Below are 22978 nucleotides of genomic sequence, written 5' to 3'. Positions count from 1 at the left end.
GTGTGTGTGTGTGTGTGTGTGTGTGTGTGTGTGTGTGTGTGTGTGTGTTTTCTGGTTTGGAAGGACTTTGGCCGAAAGTTTAATATTTTATCAGTCTTTTTTTATTGTGCGTGTGTGCAGCTCAATGCTTCCTGTATGTGGTGAGTAACCATCTGTTGTTTCCATATTGTTGTAGTTACAGTTATTCATAGCAATAGCAGAGATTTCGGTATGGCAGCCTCAGACTAGCACATTTGTGCATTTTAAATAGGTGGGAGGGACAGAAACACGTGAAAGGTAAGATTCCACATTTCAGTGGTGTGGGACACAATTTTGATCTTCAATAATTTTTTCAGATTGGTGCACATTCTGCTGCCAAGTTGTAATTCGTTGTACAGTCCTTTAGAGGTTTGCCCCTACATAAAATCAGTTAGTGGATTAAAGTCACCTGCCTAGATACTAATTACTCTTTATGACTCATAAAGAAAGGGTAATAAAATTAATGCCAAATAATGGAATCTGAAATTTTCTTTACTGGGCAATATAACCAGGGTTGCCACAAGTTCTGGAAATCAGGGAATTTCAAACAGGCTAGGAAAATCAGGGAAATATGAAAAAAAAGAACAGTGGAAAAATCTCATTTTTGTCTCATTAGATGAAATGATTTGTTTGTTGAGATATCATGCATCATCGCTTGCCAGGCACAGTTGAGTACATGAGCTGCTTCCCCAGTCTCTCATTCATACTGCTTCTTCCCTTTCTACCACTCCCCTCAGCCCACAGTCAGTGGTGCCATCAATTCTTGCTACTAGCCTAGCAGCTGCCGACAAGAGGCAAGGAGGCGTGAGGAGTGGTTTGTGTGGATCTGATTCTCAGAGACTGTTGACGCAGCAGCTAGAGACAGCTGTCATGTGTGCATGTGTCTGAATGATTGTGTGAATGTGTGTGTGTGCTCTCGTTTTCTGACAAAGGCTGTGGCCAAAAATTTAGTTGTGAGAGTGTGATTGTCTTTTCTATGTGCCTGTCTGTGGCTCAGTGATCAGTTTTGCTACCTATCCTCATTTGTATTGATTTTCAGAGTATTCGCGCAAGTTATATGTTGCATGGATTGCTCACCACAGTCTCATTTCATCAACATGGATATTTGAGACATGTAAATAGCTAGTCACACCAGTGGGCTTCCAAGATGGTCCAAAACTGCAGGCCATTTCTGTGGCTATCTCTTGGGCTCGTCAATCTGAAGCCCATCATTTCCAACTAATGTGCTGGCCCTGCCTGTTCGATCTAGTCTCATCAATCTGCCTGCAGGCCAGGACTGTTTCTGAGTGGCATAATGCAGCAGATTTTCGTTGTTTATCCATGGACTCAGGACTGCAGTGCTCCTTGGCAGGCCAGAGGATACTGGCAATTGATTTCAGGAATTGCAACTGTCTCACAGCAAGACCATTGTACAGTGCGACATTTTATAGACATAGTATTTATTCTAGTACATTTTGACACTTTCGAAAGTAGTTTATTCATTAGAAAGTATGGAGGATAAGAGGAAGAAACTTGTGGCAGTCACTGGCAGTTTGTACGCTATGTACTCACGTATTTCGTGAAAGAAAAATTACACAGTACCTGTAAAGTAATAGACATAATACAGTGGGCAATAACAAACATAGTAGAATGAACATTTTATTGGCAGTCACCTACAGTGTTGGTTTACACAACTCTTCCTTGCCTTATACATTTCTTTCAGGAGGCCTATTTTTTCTGAGGTTATTTCTGAAATCAGTGAAGATGTTTTAAATCTGTTTTGTGTCTCCAATGAAATATGTATTTTTGTCACCAAATGTGTTTCGTTTTATTGAAATAAAGTAACATCAGTGGTCTTAATGAAACAAATATATACCATTTCTCCATCTAAAAACTGTTCACTGCAAAAGATGTTGACTTTAGTACTTAAAATTTTTGCTCACATGTTTAGAAATACAGAAGTCCTTACATTTTTTTGTCAAATTACGTCTTTACTTACCCTTGATATTTCAAAATTTGTTCCTCCATGGGGCCAACAGCTCTTTTGTGGGTACATGTGTGGTGCGCACAGGTCCCTGGGCTATTGCAGCCTTTATTCTTTTCCCGGCTGCTTTCTATTTCCCTTCCACTTACTTTTCCTTCTTCCTTTCCCTTTACCCATTCCTTTCCTTTTCTTGGCATTCTTCTTTAAGTCAGCTTGGCTATCCTCATGACTGTGCTTTGTTTTGCAGTTTTGGTCGGTTGCTTTTCCTTGTCCTTTTTGGCTTTTCTTTGTTCGTCCCACTCAGGGGTTTGACCTCTATCTCCAAATTTTAAATCTGTAGTGTGAGCCAGATGGGGGAGAACTCCATCCCTAGAGTCTTTGGCATGGGTTCCTCTCCCCCTCCCTCTCCCCCTCCCCTCCTCCTCCCCCTCCCCCTCTCCTTTTCCCTTTTCCCCTTTCCCTTGCCTCCCTGCAAAAGCCCTTACACCACCTTGCTAGGTCACCAGCTGAGTAGCCAGTCTGTGTGATGGGACTGTACTGCACCCATCTGGCTGAGATCCCTGATACCACAGGTCTCACACTGCTAATACCTGAGCTGTGAATGCCTTGTGCAAGCCTGGAAGTTTTGACCATATTTTCGGGGCATCGGAACTCCCAACAATGACCATCCTGCCATGTGGCCATTGCTGTGACTGGGTGGCGCTTACAAGGCGAGTGTCTATTTGGAGTGGGTAGTACCAGGGCAGACATTTGGCACATGAAATGTGTTAAACTCTGGCTGCTCCACTCCAGCTGTCTTTCTTCCCTAACATAGTTCTGTCTCAGTTCCTGTTTCTGCCTTTCCAGTCTTATCTTCCTTGGATACACCTTGGGAGGAGGGACAGACATGCTGGCTTGGAGCAAAACACTTTCCATGGTCCCTGGTCTGTACGAGGAACATACTGAGGACACATTTGGTGAAGTTTAGTCATTAAGCAAGATGAGATCTGGCTCTCTCCTTATAAAGATAACTTCTGCCAATCAGCCACCCTCCCTCTGTGCCTGCAACCATTTAGGAGACAACCCCATGGCTATTGCTCCTCGCAAGTCACTCAATAGGACACGGACATAATTTTCCGTAGGGATCTTCTCCTCAAGTTCAATGATCTTATGGCTAATCTGGAATGATGTGGTGTTCATTTTCTCTGACATGTCTGGATAGGCCCTAAGGACCATCATGCACTAGCACTTTCATCGTGACGTTTGTGGGTGATACCCTTCCCGAGAACGTCAACATAATGGTGTACAGATGCGACGTGAAACCATACATTCCACCTCCCATGTATTGCTTCCAATGCCTCAAGTTCAGCCATATATTCTCACGATGAGATGCCTTTCCCGTCTGCGGTTACACTGGTGGCCGCCCTCTGCATGTGGGGAGCCCTTGCACCCCACAGCCTAACTGTGTAAACTGCTCTGGTCGCCATTCTCCCCACCAACTTCAGTGTCCAGTGTGCATAAGGGAAAAAAGTGTTCAGGAAATAAAGACCGTTGACCATCTCAGCTACTTTGAGGCCCAGAAGAAATTTGACAGACTTTACCCTGTAAATCTCTCCTCTACCTTTGCCTCAGTTACGCCTTCCCCTCCTCAAACCTCCCTAAGCCTGCCACCCTTCTCTTTCCTCATCCTTGGCGGCTCCTGTCCCTTCCCCTCCTCCTCCTCCTCCTCGCCAGTGAAAAGTCCTCTTCTCTAGCTCCTGTTAGGGATGGAGCTTGGTCTCAGAATAGCCCTCCCCAGTGTTTTCAGGAGGGGAAGCTTACACCCTCGGGCGGGAGGAGAGACCCACACTCTGAGGGCCCCAAATCCACTCGTTCTCTGTCCAGTCCTGACATCACTGCTGTCTGTTCCCTTACTGATAATGCCTCCTCTCTCCCTCCCTCCCTCGCTCCCTCCTTCCGAGAGAGAAGAAGCAGAAGTGCAAGTCAAATGGCGAGGCTTTCCAGAGAGCTTCACACCCTCCACCTCTTACTGAATCAGACCCAGTTATTATGGATGTCATCACATGCTTGTTGGTGACGACCACCGATCAAGTCTCTCCTGGACTCTCACCACATGATAATCCAGTGTAATTTCAACAGACATTATCACCGCCTCTCAGAAATACAACGCCTTGTTTCCTTCTAATCTTTGTTCTGTCTTGCTCTTCAAGAAACTCACTTTCGTGATGACCACTCTCAATGTTTCATGTTATTGGGCATTCTGTTGGAGTTGTGCTAGCCCCGGAATAATGTCTGGAGGGATCTGCACTTTGGTTCGCACTGATTTCATTAGTGACTGGATCCCCCTTCATACCAACCGGGAAGTGGTAGTGGTTAGAGTGCAGGCGACTTTGGCAATCGTCATTTGCAATGTCTACTTCCCTCCAGGTAGGCCACTTCCTTATATTGAACGTCTATCTTAATACAGCAACTCCCGTCCCCCTATCTCCTCCTTGGGGACTTCAATGCCCACCCCTCCCACGAGTGCCACTTCATCGGGTAGGGGTCTTCTACTTGACCAACTTACTACAGGCCTCGATTTGTGTCTCCTCAATGACGGTTCCCCGACCCACTTCAGTGCCACTCATGGCACCTTTACTGCTATCAATCTCACAATCTCCTCCCCTGCTCTCGTGGCTTGCTGGAGTTGGTCACCCCGTGATGATGAATACATTGATGCGGTCATGCAGGGCATCTCTGCCACTATTCGTCATGCTGCTGGCACTGTTGTCCCCCTATCCACAGGTCTCCGTCATCGACCAGCACTGTTGTGGGCCAAGGATGTAGCAGTCGCTGTACAGGACTACTGACGAGTACTATATATTGCTCTTCATCGCAGGTTTGGTCCGAGCTCTGTAGCCTTTTGGGCTGCCAGTGACTGTCAGCTGTCCAGGGGCTTATCCTCCAAGGTGCTCTGTCTACTGATCCATTGGCCCTTGCAGGGTGTCTTGTGACACACTTTGCAACTGCACTGGCATCTTCTTCCTGTTCTGCCATCTTTCTCCATCAGAAACACAGAGTTGAACAGACCCCCCCTTCTTTTTCAACCCTCACCAAGCTGAACTCTATAATGAACCTTTCACTAAATGAGAATTCTTGCAGGCTCTTAAGTCTTCACATGACACGGCCCGAGGCCCAGATTTCATCTACAACCACATGATCCAACAATGGGACAATACACAGAGGCAATATCTACTCAGGGTCTTCAGCCACACTTGGCTCATGGGTGCCTTCCCTTCACAATGGCAAGACAGTATAGTTATCCCCACCCTTAAGCCAGGGAAGAACCCAATGTCTCTCAACAGCTACCGCCCAATTAGACCGATCAACGTACTTTGTAAACTGCTTGAGAGGATGGTTAGCTTCCAATTTTGTTGAGTACTCAATTCTCAGGGCCTTTTGTCCCCTTATCAGTGTGGCTTCCGGGAGGACGATCTTCAACTCACCATTTACCCAGATTGGAAACTGCAATCAGACAGGCTTTTTAATGAAAACAAACTAAAATTAAATACAAATAAATCTGTCTATATTGAATTTGATCTTGGGAGACAAAAAAAATCATGAAGTCAAATTTTAATGGGTGATGAGTACATTAAAAAAGAAGAGTTGACCAAATTTCTTGGCCTGACACTTGCAGAGTTAAACTGGTCTGGTCATGTAAATGATATTTGCAAAAAGCTATCTACTACAATACACGCCCTAAAAAAACTGACACCTTTTTGTAACATAACCACTCTGAGCCAAATTATTTTGCACTATTTGTATCCCATCTAAGCTATTGGGTAGAGGTATGGGGATCGAGCAGTAAAGGTAATATGAAAAGTATACTTATCCTACAAAAGAAGGCACTTAGAATCGTGGGAAAGAAATGTGCCAGGGAGTCTGCAGAGATCTGTTTATATCTGTTCAAAGAATTTAAAATACTGTTCATAACCTGTATGTACTTAAGATAATCACTATGGCAATAAACAGTAACAAAACACTTAATAAAGAAATAACACAATCGCAACACTAGAGGTTGAGAGATACCGCACATCATCTCTCATAGAACAATACTTAATGCGAAAAGCCCTCGCTATGCGGGCATAAAACTACTTCCATCCTAATACCTCCGAATTGCCCATTACAGAACTAAAAAAGAAATTAAAATTATGTCTCCTAAACACTCCTCTGTATTCAATAGATGAGTTTCTAGGTTTAGTACACTCATATGATGGAAGACCTTAAGTCCCATAGTGCTCAGAGCCATTTGAACCATTTTGATGGAAGACCATTTATCTAAAAATGCACGAATCTCAGATCTTAGACTGTGTCACAGACTGTAAATATTTGAATATCAGCTCTGAAGACTGTGTCACAAACTATAAATTCCTTAATCTATGTATTGTAATAGCAAATTGTTTTTATGTATGGTCCATATATGTAACATTGTTCTCTCAACTAAATTTAGAGAAAGGTGTGTAGATAATAATGCAGGGCAGTAATATGTAACTATAGTAAATAAGGATCTGACTTGTCCAGAAGACTGGAACAAGAAAACTTTTTTTGTAATCAGTTGATTTTGGATCAAAATAAATAAATACTAACTGTTGGCACCTTGTCACAGTCTTCTTTAAGCTACATAAGGCATAAGACATGGCTTGGTGCCATTGCATTTTAGTTACCCTCCATGACTGGGGCTTTCATGGCCCCATTCAGATTTTTATTCACCGGCTCTTCAAGGTTCAGTTGGCACTTCACTTAGCACCCCTTGGATTCAGGAGAATGAAATCCCATAGGGTTCTGTATTAAGCGTCACACTATTCCTCATATCTATCAACAGGCTTGTAATCCCTGTTAGCCCTCAGGTTACCCCAGCATTGTATGTCGGCGATTTTTGCATCTGGTGCAGCTCCCACTCAGTAGCGTCTGCTGAGGCACCATCCAACAGACGTATATGTGGGCTGTCTCCCATGGCTCCCAGTTTTCTCCCTCAAAAACCCAGGTTTTGCATTTTTGTTGTCAATTCATAGTGCACCCTGCCCTGATCTAGAATTTCATTTAAGCGACCAGCTCCCAGATGTTGCAGCACAATCCCATTTCTTGTGCCTTTTTTGATGAAAAGCTGAAATGACTGCCCCATATTCACCACCTGCAGATGACACGCTTGCGTAAGCTTAGTGCTGTCCATCTCCTGGCCCATATATCTTGGGGTGTGGACCATGCTACTCTTCTCCATCTGTACCATGCTCGGTCTTGTCCAGACTAGATTATGGAAGTCAGGTTTATGGCTCAGTGGCTCCTTCCACTCTGAAAATAATCCTGTTCACCATTGAGGGGTGCATCTAGATATTGGTGCCTTTTGCACTAGTCCTATTGACAGTCCCCTCACAGAAGTGGGGATTCCCCCTCTACAAATACGATGAAGCCAACTCCTGGTTTCTTATGCAATCACCATTCGCAGATTCCCTGACCATCCCATGTACACTGTCCTCTTTGCAAGTAAGGGATGTCTCCCTCCTGATCACCGCCCGTGGGCTGGATTGCCGGTTGGAATGCGTCTCACTTCTCTTTGGTCTCTGCTATCCATGACCTTCTCCATTCCCTCGACTGTGCCACCTACTCAGTTGTCTTTCTCTCGGTCCCAAGTCACATGGGTATCAGGGAATGAACTGACTGACCGTTTGGCTAGATAAGCTGATACTCACCCTCCATTCCGTATCATGACTCTAGCTGTGATATACAGATCTATATCATACCTCTCTTTGACCAAAAGTGAAATGACATTTGGTGTGCTACTGTTCTCAGTAATAAACTCCGCACAGTCAAGGAGGCTACTATGCTTTGGTGCTCTTTCTTCCACTCCCCATGGAAGGAGCCCACTGCTTTATGCCGTCTATGCATTGGTCATTCCAGGCTCACCCATGGATTACTCCTGTGTAATGAAGCCACCTCCACAGTATGGTTGTGGAGCCAGACTTGATGGTATCCCACATATTGCTGGAATGTTCCCTTGTTTTGGCCCTCCGTGCTAAGTATAGTCTTTCTTAATTTTAATATTAGCAGACAATTCTGGTCCTCAGTTTCCTCCATGAAAGTGACTATTTCCATATATAAGGTTTTGCTTTATTCCTGGAGCAGAGACAATGTGGTTGTGGTTGGGACCTCTCTTCACGTTTTCTAGGTCTGGGAATCCATGACCACTCTTTTTTCCAGTTTTGGATTTGGTCTAACCTTTTATGCCTTTTACTCTGTGTGTTTTAACTTCCTTGTTGTACAGTTTGACATATCTGACTGGATCCATCTACTTTTAGTGGACCTTCCTTCTTCTGTGAGTAACTTTGGAAACATGATCTCACAGTCTGATCCCATGAACCCTCTCTATCAATCAGTCTCAAAATTTGTCAGGGAAAATTGCTAAAAGTTGTGTGGAAATCAGGGAATTTCACATGGGGAAACTTGTGGCAAGCCTGATAACACAGTCCCTAGTTTTGACAGCTGCATAGATGCAGAAAATGTCAATATTGAAATGAATATGTGTAGAATTGAACAACAGTGCCCTCTTTAGCAGAAAGGACACTTGATGTGCTCCTGTTACAATCCGTAATGAATATGCAGAATAACTGCCCTGCCACCCCACCCACTTCTAGCAACAAGAATACTGGAACAATGAAGTGAAGTGCTCCTTGATACAGTACATGTCCAGTCTTAATCGTCTTTGAGAAAATAAATTGTGACTGCTGTCAACTTGTTTCACCTACTGCCCAGTTTTGTATCTCTGTTAGTAAAATTTTCTAAGTGCCCACCAGTTCCACAGGAATGGCAGTTACAAAATAGGGAACTACCTTTATTAACTGTCTATAGCAGAGTTATAGCAAGTCAAAGCATCTAATAATAATCACTTACCATATACCTCATCAAAATTTCATGAATCCTAATGAAATAATTATTTAAACCCCCTACTGTCTACCACCCATAATTAAAGCTGGAATGCACACTAGTGGGTCTTACGGACCAGGTTGACTACCACTGTTCCAGACCAAACCAAAAAGGAAAGAAAAAATTTTATTGGTCGCTGCTCCAGCCAGGATATGGTGGGAATATGTGTTCCAGCATTTTTAAGGATCACAACACAGAATTGTATTAGTATCCCCATGTTAATCTGATGATACTTTATTCTAGAATTATGGGACATACTCATAAACTACACTCCTGGAAATTGAAATAAGAACACCGTGAATTCATTGTCCCAGGAAGGGGAAACTTTATTGACACATTCCTGGGGTCAGATACATCACATGATCACACTGACAGAACCACGCATACGACCATCATTGGCACCAAGGCAGAAGCGACTCTCATCGCTGAAGACGACACGTCTCCATTCGTCCCTCCATTCACGCCTGTCGCGACACCACTGGAGGCGGGCTGCACGATGTTCTGGTGTGAGCGGAAAACGGCCTAACGGTGTGCGGGACCGTAGCCCAGCTTCATGGAGACGGTTGCGAATGGTCCTCGCCGATACCCCAGGAGCAACAGTGTCCCTAATTTGCTGGGAAGTGGCGGTGCGGTCCCCTACGGCACTGCATAGGATCCTACGGTCTTGGCGTGCATCCGTGCGTCGCTTCGGTCCAGTCCCAGGTCGACGGGCACGTGCACCTTCCGCCAACCACTGGCGACAACATCGATGTCCTGTGGATACCTCACTCGCCACGTGTTGAGCAATTCGGCGGTACGTCCACCCGGCCTCCCGCATGCCCACTATACGCCCTCGCTCAAAGTCCGTCAACTGCACATACGGTTCACGTCCATGCTGTCACGGCATTCTACCAGTGTTAAAGACTGGGATGGAGCTCCGTATGCCACAGCAAACTGGCTGACACTGACGGCGGCGGTGCACAAATGCTGCGCAGCTAGCGCCATTCGACGGCCAACACCGCGGTTCCTGGTGTGTCCGCTGTGCCGTGCGTGTGATCATTGCTTGTACAGCCCTCTCGCAGTGTCCGGAGCAAGTATGGTGGGTCTGACACACCGGCGTCAATGTGTTCTTTTTTCCATTTCCAGGAGTGTATGTGATCAAAAGTATCCAGACACCCACAAAAAAAAAATGTTTTTCATATTGGGTGCATTGTATTGCCACCTACTGCAAGGTACTCCATATCAGCAACCTCAGTAGTCAGTAGACATCATGAGAGAGCAGAATGGGGCACTCCACAGAACTCACAAATTTCAAATGTGGTTAGGTGTCACTTGTGTCATACGTCTGTATGTGAGACTTCTGCCCTAGGTCCACTGTTTACAATGTGGTAGAGAAGTGGAAGCGTGAAGGGACACGTACAGCACAAAAGCGTACAGGCCAGCTTCGTCTGTTGACTGACAGAGACTGCCGACAGTTGAAGAGGGTTGTATCTACTGCAAGTACTATGACAGTTAGGCGGGAGGTGAGGAAACTAGGATTTCTTGGTCAAGTGGCTGCTCATAAGCCATACATCACGTCGGTAAATGCCAAACGGCGCCTCGCTTGGGGTAAGGAGTGTAAACATTGGACGATTGAACAGTGGAAGAACGTTGTGTGGAGTGACGAATTGCAGTACACTATGTCGTGATCCGATGGCAGGGTGTGGAGTATGGCGAACGCCCGGTGAACGTCTTCTGCCAGCGTGTGTAGTGCCAACAGTAAATTTTGAAGGCGGTGGTGTTATGGCATGGCTGTGTTTTTCATGGAGGGGGCTTGCTCCCCTTGTTGTTTTGCATGGCACTATCACAGCATAGGTCTGCATTGATGTTTTAAGCACCTTCTTGCTTCCCACTGTTGAAGAGCAATTCGGGGAGGGCAATTCCTTCTCTCAACATGATCGAGCACCTGTTCATAATGCACAGCCAGTGGTGGAGTGGTTATAGGATAATAACATCCCTGTAATAGACGCCTGTGCAGAGTCCTGACATGAATCCTATAGAACACCTTTGGGATGTTTTGGAAAGTCGACTTCGTGCCAGGCCTCACCGACCAACAACAATAGCTCTCACAGTGCAGCACTCCATGAAGAATGGGCTGCCATTCCCAAAGAAACCTTCCAGCACTTGATTGAACATATGCCTGCGAGAGTGGAAGTTTTCATCAAGGCTAACGATGGGCCAACACCATATTGAATCCAGCATTACCGATGGAGGGCACCGCGAACTTGTAGGTCATTTTCAGCCAGGTGTCTGGATACGTTTGATCATATAATGTATTTTGTGCTCTTGTATCAGTCATAACAACTTTTATGTAGTAAGAAATTTCTGATTTCTTAAATCCCTTTTTTGTTACAAAGTAATACACATCCTAGTCCTCCATCCTCATAACTGAAAAATACAAATCAAGTAGCTGAAGATACTGTGATCTGGTTGTGCCTTTTGTTGCGTAGTATTTGATATATAACATTGTAATAGTCTGGCCACCTACATTTGTGACCTAATACTCTGCAACCTACTATAAATTTTATGGGGAAAGGTACTTCGTATCAATCATAGTGATTTTCAGTCATTTTCCATTTACATATTGACTGAAGGAGAAAAGATCACAGTCTCTGTATCTTGGTACACACGTTAATCTCTGTTATATTTTTCTCGTGATCCCCATATGAGATATTGTGGTGGCAACACTGTCTTTCTCGAATATAGGGTCTGCAAATTTTCCCAACAGGGTTTTCATGATAGCTTTTCCTCTAAGTTTTCTGAACATCGCTGGTCCATTTTTGTATGGCCTTTAACTGATGTATAATGTTTTCAGCAGTGATTCTTAAATTCGTTCAACTTCTATTGGCATGCTACTTAGGAGTACTCCAAGAACGGCAACAATACTCAAAAATTGTTCATAATATTGCCTTGTATGTGACTTTCTATGAAGGTATTGTGCACTTTCCTACAACCCTACCAACAAATCTAAATCTTTCATTTGCTACCCCAGTTTTGATTTGCAATGTTCATCCTGTTTCATATCACTTATTAACTTTACTCCTAAATACTTATAAAATTTAACATGCTCAATATATTGATTATTGTAAATGAATTGTTACAGAGCTCTTCCTCTTTGCTGTAGCTGTGGCATTACATTTATTCACATTAAAAGAGAGCTGCCATTCATTATGCTGTAGTATTTCTGAATTTCCTTACTATCGTCCAACTTCCCAGTAGATAACAGCATAATCAGTCAACAATTTTTTTACACTGCTGATGCTAATTGATAAATTATTTATATATTTTAAGTGCATTGGAGATCATGTTACACTTTATTGCAGTGCACACAACATTACTTTCATATCTGTTGACATTTGTTATTCAGCACAGTATACTAAGTTCTGTTATTCAAACATTCATGGAGCCAATTGCATATCTGTGAAGATAGTCCACTGATCAGTCCTGGGTTGTATGATGATATAGTGTAGTGCTGAACACCTTTTGTGAATCTAGGAAGATAGGATCTACCTGTTTTCATGTCTGTGTCATCTGCAGGGTAGGAAGTATTATTTGCATGTCCCATGGATATGATTTCAGTTTGTATTTCAAGTTTATTTTATTATCTATTGAATTCTTATGTCACATGGGAAATACTTTAGAGTAAAGGAGGCCAGTTATTGAAAAGCAGAAGCATTGAGGCATTGGCTGGCACATAAAATAGAAAGGATACGTGCTGGCTTTCAGAGTAGATCCTTTGTTGAGATACAGGTATAGTGCAAATACATAGATAACACACAACCTCAGCATCTTTTTTTCCCATTCACTTTACCACAATCCAGTGTGACACTTTCCTGAGATTGACCTCCACCTCCCTGATAGCTCCATCCACACCTCCGTTCACATAAACCCACCACCTACCAACAGTACCTGCATTTTGACAGCTGACGTCCCTTCAATACTAAAAAATACCTGACATACCACCTGGCCACTCATAGATGATATATCTGCAGTGATGACAATTCACATACTCATTATGCTGGAGGTTTCACGAAGGTCTTTGCAGATAAACATAGTCCTTAAATAGGTTTCCTGTACCACATCCTCCCACCACCCTCCAAGAATCATCTACAAAGGAGCACCTTCCTCAACACCTGATATCATCCTGTCCTGAATCAATTAAATCACATCCTCTGTCGTGGCTCTGATTATCCACCAAACTGACCTCCTCCTCCTCCTCCTGAACCACTGTCTCCTTGTACTCCTTAATTATTTATGTTCTGCTTTACAACTATAATTTCACTCCCTTCAGTGGTGCGCCATGCTGAGTGCTTGACAGTGTAGATCATTTCTCCTTCTAGTATTATATATGAGTACAGTAGCCCAGCCTACCAAGTTTGGAAGTCCTCGTAAAGGATGGATGTCAAAGACGGCCATTAGAGGGCACTGCTGCAATCTGTGAGCACTGCTGCAGCACTGACTATAGAGTCACACCTGCTATGTCACCCAATCAGTGCCTGTGGCAGCCCCTTTAAAGCCAGTGGCACAGCTTGCTACACATTGTGATTTTGGTTCTGATTTTGCTAAATCTTAGGTTTCAGTTGTTGTTCACTTGCTGGACTTGTTATTCCTCTATGCCATCTCCATTGTTTGTCATTATCTAGTTGTTGTTGTACACCTGTTTATTCTCATCAGGAGACTTGCTGCGGCACCACCAGCCAGTCAGCCTGTTCTAATGGTTCTCAAATCGTCCCCTATTTTGTCAGATTCCTGACACTATAATCGGTGACGAGGTAAAAGATCAGCAGCATCCTAAGCATGTGACGCTCAAGGAACTTGTGGAACAGGAACAGTACCAGCTGCTCATGCAGCAGCAATTGCAACAGCTATTTCAACAACAGACTGAATTGTCCCATCAGGAAATTCAGTATTTTATCAGATTGCTTACAGGCTCTGGGTTCCACAGGTTCAGGGTTCCCAAGCCATCCAGGCTGTGATCACTTCCCAGGTGGAGAGCAACCCATCCACATTTCCGCCATTAACAGAGAGGATTGGGCGACTATTTTCAGCAACTGAAGCAGCACTTGGCTGATTTTTGGGTTTCAGATGACGCTCTCCTTTCATGGGCTTCCCCAAAGACATTTTTCTCACTACGGAAGTTATCTCCACTCTCAAGTACTGTCACACTCAATTAAATGAAATGTTTTCATTGCTGTCAAATTATTATTCACAACAATTCCATGTGGTCACATTGTGTTTAAGTTCCATCAGTACCACAAGCAACATGGTCAGTCATACCACTCATGGGTGACAGCTTTGCAATGATTGAGGCAATGTTGCAATTTCACTTGTACAAACCCAGCTTGCAGCACTTCCTGTGCAGATTCTGTGATGTGAGATGTAGTGGTCCTATTGGCTCCAGATCTGGAAGTGCACCCTGCAGCCCTCAAACTAGACAATTGGACGATGTTCTGAAAATCGCAGACACTTTTGAGATCATGCAGGCAGCAATTGACTGCCTTGTGGGTCAACCCCAAATAGCAGTAGTCCAGCCACCACCTTCGGGGCTTAATTCTCGCAAGTCTTTCTCTTGGCAGTGGCACCATGATTCATTGCTTTTGATCAGGTCAGTGGCCTCTGAACAGCCTGTACCACTCTGTCAGTATAAGCAGCTGGGTCTCCCATCATCTCCTGAGTGCTCCATGGCACACCCACATGCAGAATATCTGGATCACTGGCTGTGGTGCACCTGTTGTGGGAGAGATAGACATCTCCGTACTGTCTGTTTTCATCTGTCAGGATGGTCAAATTTCACTTCTCAAGGTATGATGCATGAATTAGAGGCAGCTGTTTCTCAGAGCAATCCTTCCAACCTCACAATTGGAAACCAGAATGTCCGTTTCCAGGTGGTTATGGGAGCTACTGTTTCTTTGTTTAACCACCAAATGTATGCTCGTCTTAGTTCCCCAACTTGGCTTTGCTCTCCCATACACTGGTCTCACATGGTGACAGCTTGATTCCCCTCTGTGGTCAATTGACAAACAACACTGCATACGAAGAGGTCAAATGATTGATAACTCTCTTGTCAATAGTCACTCAGCTGACAACATTTCCAGTATGGATACTTCCTCTCTGTTTGGGTTCTCCATTACTGACAGGGTTCATGTCGTTTCAGACCCTGTTCCCTTCCAGGAGCTCAGTGACCTCTGTACTGCCTTTGTACCTCTATTCGAACCTGGCCTGGTGTGCACCACAGATTTCCTTGCTTGTATCTCCTTACATTCAGACAGTGCCCATAGTTGAACATGCTAAAACCAATTCATGCCCCTGGTGGTGGTCAAGAAACCCAATGACTCCCACTGGCTGTGCGGAGAGTTTAAATCGACAATCAGTGCTCAGGTGCAAGTGGAATCCTACCCCATATCACGTACAGATGACATCCTCACAAAGCTTGGTGTGGGTGAATTGTTTTCTAAGACAGACCTTGCTGATGCATACTGGTACTTGCAGATTCCACTGAAATTGCAATGCATTAAGATCATCAACACTCCCTTTGGCTTATACAAATACAAGCACTTGCCATTTGGGATCTTCTCCTCTGTAGCAGTTTTCCAGAGATACGTGGAACAGTTAAGTGTCCATCCCTGCTCATGCTAACTGTCTCAATGATGTAATTGTCATGAGCATTACCTGTCAGGACCAGCTGCACACCCTTTGTCCCCTCTTTGCCAAGTGCTGCTTACACAACCACTATTATTATTATTATTATTATTATTTGAAGGAACTAGTGAGCGCTTCGGCCACTTGCTTAACAAAGATGGGATGCAACCTACTGGCCACAACGTTTCTGTCATTGCCCCTCTATGCTGCCCCCAAAACTTACAGCAGCTGCAGGCTTTTTGTGCAGAGCAGAATTATTAATTCAAGTTCCTTCCACAAGCAGCTCACATTATGCATCTTCTCAACCAGTTACCAAGGAAGGGCATTCAGTTCTGGTGGACAGCTGACGGAGAGCGTGCTTCCACTCGGCTGAGGCATCTGCTGTGCTCAGCGCCCTGCCTTATGCTCTTTTTCTAAATCACATCCACTAGTTTTGGCCGCTGATGCTTCTCCCTGTGGCATGCCTCCACAATGTGACTATAGTATTTCACAAACACTAGCTTGTATCTTTGTTTAGTGCACCCTAATTACAGCACTCCAATAAACAAGATTGGAGTCTTAGCTTCAATGTTGGCTGATAATAAAAGAACAGCCAAACAGGTTTTATAGTACTCTGAAAAATTGCTTTTATTCCCAGCTGTAATGCATTATCCATTCTCAGATAGGTGGTTTTGGGAAAAGTGCCTGATGCTGGGGGTGGATCCTTATTGTGTATGCCCCACTTGACAGCCAGGTCATTCCATTTTACTTTGAGTCTATTACCTTACAGGCCTCTTTCTGATATTTGCTGTATTCTTAGTTCTAAGCCCCCTTTTTCTTCCACTGACAGCCTCTTTGTCCATTTAGAAGAGAGGTGGTGGTGTATCACTATCTTCTACATGTCTTATCTTGGCTGGGGGCAGCCTCTCACCAGAGATGAATTCCAAGGGTTCCCCATCAGCTCATGGTCTACACACTGCCCCATTTTGCACCTCTTTTTACTTTTCCTGTAATTGCTTTTAACTCGCATTATTGCTAATTATTGTTCTGGGCATCTATGTCCTATTTTCCATACAGCTTGGTAACATGCTGAGACGGAGTTTACTTCTGATTAACAACACTGTTCTCCAATAACTGCTTTTCTGAAGGAGTGACTGATGACCTCATAGTTTGATTCCTTAATCCTCTTAAAGTCAGCACAGTGGCCACCATTATTGATGAACAAACTATTTTATTCTCAGTGTTTGTAATTTTCTATAAGACTGAACTATAGTCATTGAGAAGATAAATAAGATGGCATACTCACATATTTTCGTAATAATTTATTCCAGGAAAAAAGACATTCATTCACATGTTGAGAGAATGTTGTGTAAGTGTGTATCCCATTTAACTTTGGCATAAATCAATACCAAAAGCCTCCTTCAAATAAGGAAAACATAGAATCCAATTGTTTATATGTAGCCTCCAAATAATCTAACCAAAGTATCACTTGCGCAAGTTTGCCTGCCCTTAGTGATAATTGTTCCTGCCATTACTGTATTATCACCAAGATAAGAGTTGCCATGGAATTTCTGAAATTACCTGGTTACTGATTCATTTTTTACTCTGTATTGTAGAGAACATGCTCAAGTATCTGAGGTGCTGACGAGTCTCCATGTTTGGCAAGAGGCAGCCATTCCTGGTGGGTTGCCTGGTTGGATCCTAAATACAACTTTCAAGAAGTATCTCAAAGTTGCACTTCTAGGAGGGTAAGATATATGAATAATATTATTCTGCAATTAGTATTCTTACAGTGCACACTAAGTGTATTGTCATAATGTGAGTCTGAGAACATAAAGTGTTAAAGGAAAATCTCTTTTGCTGTAACACAGCCCAAGTTTCAAACAAATATTGTCATTAACTTGTAGAAAATCTAGGATGTTGTTAATTTAAAGATGTAGTTGAAGACTAGAGAGGATGCCTATTAATATTCTTTTCGAACTAAATATTTGCCTATTTTGAAGCAGCTGGAGGAAAGCACACATCAAAACAAGAAAATATTGAAGAAACATTACTCTGCCACTCCGCATCCCACCCCACATAACAAAGACGTAAGTTGCAAAGGAAATGCGCTGTATACAAAAACAAAACACAGTGCTCATACAAGCGTCTGCAGCAAAATGTGTCAAAAGCATTTGGAAGACTATGCAATGCTTCATAACAACAAAATGCCTCAAATGAGCGTAACGTGACAACTGTTTAAATGAGATTCCTTTGGGCAGTTGCGGGCGAGCTCTTCTGCATGTGTAGTTGAGTCGCGCGTGAGTAGTACTTTCTCCCGCTTCTGGTTACAAAAGTGTGGCTGAGCGCCACTACATAATATTGCCCGGTTCGGAAATATACAGGTAGTAAATCCGGGCCTGGTGCGCAGAGCAGTCTGAGTTGTGGTGGGGAGATAGGTCGTGTAAACGTGACGTGTGTTTACGTTCAGTATTTTTGTTGTTTCCTCTTCGTTTATTTCACACTGTTGGCTGGTTACAACTGTTCGCTGATTTCAAGTGCGTGTTTGACTTTATGCCATGATAAAGAACCAAACATGAGATAATACAATACTGGCACTCCAAAAAACTTTACATCCGAATCTGGACATACAAATGTGCACTTTAAGCTGAATTATACATTTTACGAAATTCCGATGCTCTTGAAGTATCCTCTGATGTCTTGTTTCTTTTATGACATAATGTAAGATCTTTTAATGTTTTACACGTACGAACATACGGCCTTGCTGCGTCATCACGCGGTGATGCCTGTTATCTGGCACTCTCTTGCAACTGCTGAAACGAATTATTTCTAACGGGCAGCGAGAAAATATTGCGAATGGTGATCTGAAAAGCGTTACATACATTAAAAGCAAATTTCCTGTTACGCAAGATGAGCTGTGTGTGAGAATGTACGATGAATTTCTTAAATAACAAAATGTTTGACTCTCATTTAAAAATCAACTCTTTGAGGGCAACTATTTAGAAGAATTTCAAACCCAGAAGATCAGACATTTACGTCGTTATTAAAAATTTTACTGGTACATTTGTGTGATGTATCTTAAAGTGTATCACGCGCAGAAAAGATCAGCATTATATGTGGAAGCTTAGCTTCTCTTCCAGCTTATTAATCTTCGAGACCAATATTATATGTGAATGCTATGTATGTCAATTTAAACCATTAACTTTTCTTATTTGTGTTTTCGCACTACTGAAGAGTGATCTTGTTATTGGCTGACTACATCACGTGTCCTATGCTGTCATCAGCTGGAGAAATTACGTGACATGACCTATGAGTGGCTTACAAAAGTGCATCGCAAACCCGATTTCAATGCTTCAGAAAGTAACATGTGGTATTTGGTGGAATTCGAATTTATACCTTTTTAATACGAAAATACGCAGCGTACGTACTGCTGCACATCAAATTTGTTTCAAAACGTATTCCCCAAATGGCGATCTCATCAGCATTTTCTTCTTCCTTGATTTCTTTCATGATTGTATCCATAAGTTTAACAAAGAGTAAAGGGAAGAGTGAACTGCCTTGCTGAAGACTTCTCTTTGCCTTAAACCATTTTGATCTTCCACCTCCTAGTTTCTACACTGCTCTCACAACCATTGTACAGCATGTGGACCTTTTTAATTAATGAATCAGGAACATTATGTTTTCTCAAGCATTCCCATATTTTATCCCCAGGTACACTATCATACGCTTTTTCAAAATCCATGAATGCTACTATCAAGTCCTTTCCTTTTTCCCGAAACTTCTCCATTAACTGACAGAGAGAGAAAATGAGATCTATTGTTCCCCTATTACTTCAGAACCCATGCTGTTGTTCCTCTAATTGGTGTTCTAGAATTTTTCGCAATCTTTTTTCTATAACCTTTTCCATTCATTATCTTAAGGCAGTGTGATAAGTGTTATTCCTCGGTAGTTGGTGCACTTCTTTCTACTACCTTTATTGTACAGTGGTATTATAATTCCTTTTTTCCATTCATCCAGCACTTTGTTTTCTTTCCATATCATCCCCAGCACCCGGTGTAACCACTGTATTCCATGGATTCCTGCGGCTTTAATCATATCCGCTGTCAGCTCATCCAATCCAGCCGCCTTCCCTCTTTTCATCTGTTTGAGGGAATTTTCAGTTTCTAACCAAGAGATTGGATCCTGCTCCTCCTCTAATTCAATGGCTTCAGTGTCACGTTCTTTTGCACCTTCCCCATTCAGTAAGATTTTAAAATAACTCTTCATCGCTTCTCTGATACCTTCAATGTCCCTGATAATTACCCCATCTTCTGTTTCAATCGCTTTTATGTCTTCTATATCAGATCTTTTACTTTTCAATAACCCATATAACAGTTTTTGGTTCCCTTTCCTATCCTGCTCTAGTTTCTGGGTGAATATTTCCCATCTCTTCTCCTTTTCTTCTTTCACAATTCTCTTTGCTTGGAGTTTCTTTTGTTGGTATTCCTTCTCCAGTGTTGTCACCTTGTGTTCATATTTTGGTATGATCCCCTGGTTCTGATTTTTTTTTTCCAAACTCCATGTTTTTCTTCGCCATATTATGTTTTTTAAGTGCATCTTTTACTCTATTGTTCCACCAACTGATTTCTTTGTCTTTCACTTTACTCTTAGTTTTTCCACGTATCTGCACAGCACTGTTAACTATTGATGTTTTAAATAGGTTCCATTCTTCCTCTACACTACCCTTTCAGTTTTTGGCAATTTTTGTGCTACTATATTTTGCAAACTTTTCTTATTTTCTTCTTTTTTCAACTTCCACTCCTTAATTTTGGCACTCTTTGCACAGCATTCAAACTTTTCATCTTATAATTTAGATCAGCTACTAGTAATCTGTGGTCACTGTCCAATTGCTCACTTGGTATGACTTTAGTGTCCCTTACTTTTCCTCCAATTAGTTTGTCCGTTAATATATAGTCTATAACTGTCTTAGATTTGCCATCCCAGACATACCTAGTAATCTTATGGCTACCTTGTTTCTTAAAGAATGTATTCTTCATTAAAAAATGATTCCTTATGCACAGATTTGTAATTTCTTCACCCTCAACATCTCGTCTTCCATATCCAAAAGAACCCATTACCTCCTCATATTCAATTCTATCTGTGCTGATCCAAGTGTTCCGATCCCCAGTTATCATAATGTTATCTTCTCTTACTTGGTCTTCCAGTTCTTCAAGGAATTTCTGTACCCTTGCTGAGGTGCGTACACTTGGAGTATAGTGAAACTGTTCTTTCCCAAGTTCACTCTTGCTCTAATTATCCTTTCACTTACAAAGCTCACATCTGTAATTGGATCAATGTCTTTGTGAAACACTAACCCCACTCCATTTTTTGCCCCTTTATTGTGACCCTGCCAGTATAATTTGTACCCACCTCTCAGCAATTTACAGTTTTTTCCCTTCCACTTGGTCTCACTCAATCCAAGGATATGAATCTTTCTCCTCTCCATCATGTCTACAGTCTCTTCAGTCTTTCTTGCCAAGGTTATTACAGTTAATGTTCCCACTCTCAACTTGTTTTTGTCGGGTTCTAGTTTTCTGTTCTTGTTTAGTGTATCTTCTCGTGTTCTTGGGTTTTTCTTGAGGCTGTGAAGCGCTGTCATTCATTCCAGGGGAACAAGAATGCCTGTCTACATTAGGTATTTTTAATCCAAGGCTCGTTCTTTGTTTAAAAGCAGTAACAACTTTTTCTCATCTGCTGGCGTGCAAAGCCTGAGGATTTTCTTTCAGGGTTTACTCCCTCAGCCTTTGAAGATCCCTCATCCCCACATGGCTGTGGTTCCACTCCTCATTTGCCCTTGGGAGTGAAAGGGTGCCTCTTCCACCAGCTGTGCAGTCCCAAAGATGTTCTCTGCCATAGCTGCTGTTAAGGACTTCGCCATATCCTTGGCAGTGGTTGATAATGATAAGGAAAAAGGAGAGGTTTGGCAGCGGCTGGTAATGATAAGGAAAAAGGAGAGGTTTAAGATAGGATAGGATAGGATAGGAGACAGGCTAATGATAGGTCGTTGTGGGACACACTTTGTCTGGTTCCTCCCCTTTGGCGTGTCCGACATAGGTGAACCTGCTGGTAGCTACGCTACCGCTGGCGTAGCCCTCCGGATCCAGAGCACACAAAACTCCTCACCCGTACGGATAGTGCTACGTTAAGGCGGTGTCCCCTGAGGAGGGGAATCACAGTGTAAATCCATAGTCAACTGAATTAGATAACTTCTACATCGAAGAGAGAGCTTTCAGTTGCCACAGTGAATGGAATAGTTCAGTGCATCACGTGATAGACATTGGTAGACATTGTATAAGTTACAGTGAATAAAGTGTTCCGGGCAATTATGCCGTGGATTTCACCTTACAACCCAACATTATGTCCGCATGTGCAGAGGACGTTTTCAAGAGTGATTGTAGCTTTTTCCAATGTCCCATTCACACCCTGGCTTGCTACTGACTACTGCAAAATTCTACTTCCACGTGCTTCTGCGGAGTGGCATGTTGGCACATGTTTGGAATGTGTGAGCACAATGGCTGTCTTCTGCTGTTGCTATCACCCAATTCTGGAATACTGGTATGCATCTTCTTCAGCACCAGAATCCAGATGTCATTCAATTTCACACCCTCCTCCTCCTCCATTTTGAAATTCCTGGAGTGTTTCACAATCTCTATGACCTCTGTGTATAACATTTCGTGGTATACACTTGTGACTGCTAATACTTGAGTCCTATCAAAATTAATGCGGTGGTCTCCTGGTTGCACAGCATGTTCCACAACAGCTGATCTGTCAGTATCCCCTCTTCTGCAATTGCCCTTGTACTCTTCTAGTCATTTTTTGATAATTCTTTTTGTGATGTCCACGTACCCCTCCCCACAACCACATGAAAACCTATAAATTCCTGCTTTTTCCAGTGGTTGGTGAGCATCCTTGACCAATTTTAGATGCACTCCTTAATGAAAGACTGGAAAACTTTCAGTTTCACAAGCGTTGGAGCATCCCTATGATTTCTGTGCCCTGCTCTTAACGCCTCTTCAACTCAGCAAATTAATAACCATTCTTGAGCAATATGTTAGTGAGATGTTTTAATTGTGTGTCGAGCAGCTGTTGTATGCAGATTTTCCTTGCTATGTCTGCCAAAGTTTTTTATGATGCTTCAATTTTTTTATGGGTGGTGGTTTGAATCCCAGTGTAGGTAATGGTCTGGATGCTTGGGTTTTTGGTAAATTGTGTGACCCAAGGTACCATCTTCTTTCTTGAAAACTAGCACATCAAGAAAATTCAATCGTGCCAAATTCTTGGGAGAATTATTATGACCATATGTGGGCCAGTCAGATTTGTATATCAAGAATTCAGCACATCTTATCAGTAAATTAAATACAGCCAGAGGACATATTACTTCTATTG

The 22978-nt window shown here is 42.8% G+C and overlaps 1 protein-coding gene across 1 annotated transcript in view; it reads left to right on the top strand.

The window, feature by feature from the left end:
• LOC126273642 (general transcription factor IIH subunit 4) overlaps positions 1-22978 on the top strand; it is a 130679-nt gene that overhangs the window by 28532 nt on the left and 79169 nt on the right. The window contains exon 3 of the mRNA XM_049977048.1: positions 17170-17301. Within this exon, the coding sequence (XP_049833005.1) occupies positions 17170-17301 (132 nt within the window). The remainder of the gene's footprint in view (positions 1-17169; positions 17302-22978) is intronic.

This window comes from Schistocerca gregaria, chromosome 1 (genome assembly GCF_023897955.1).
Source record: "Schistocerca gregaria isolate iqSchGreg1 chromosome 1, iqSchGreg1.2, whole genome shotgun sequence".
NCBI classification, from domain to species: domain Eukaryota; kingdom Metazoa; phylum Arthropoda; class Insecta; order Orthoptera; family Acrididae; genus Schistocerca; species Schistocerca gregaria.
Note: the sequence above shows the minus strand (reverse complement) of the source record. Positions and strands in the feature narration are given on the sequence as shown.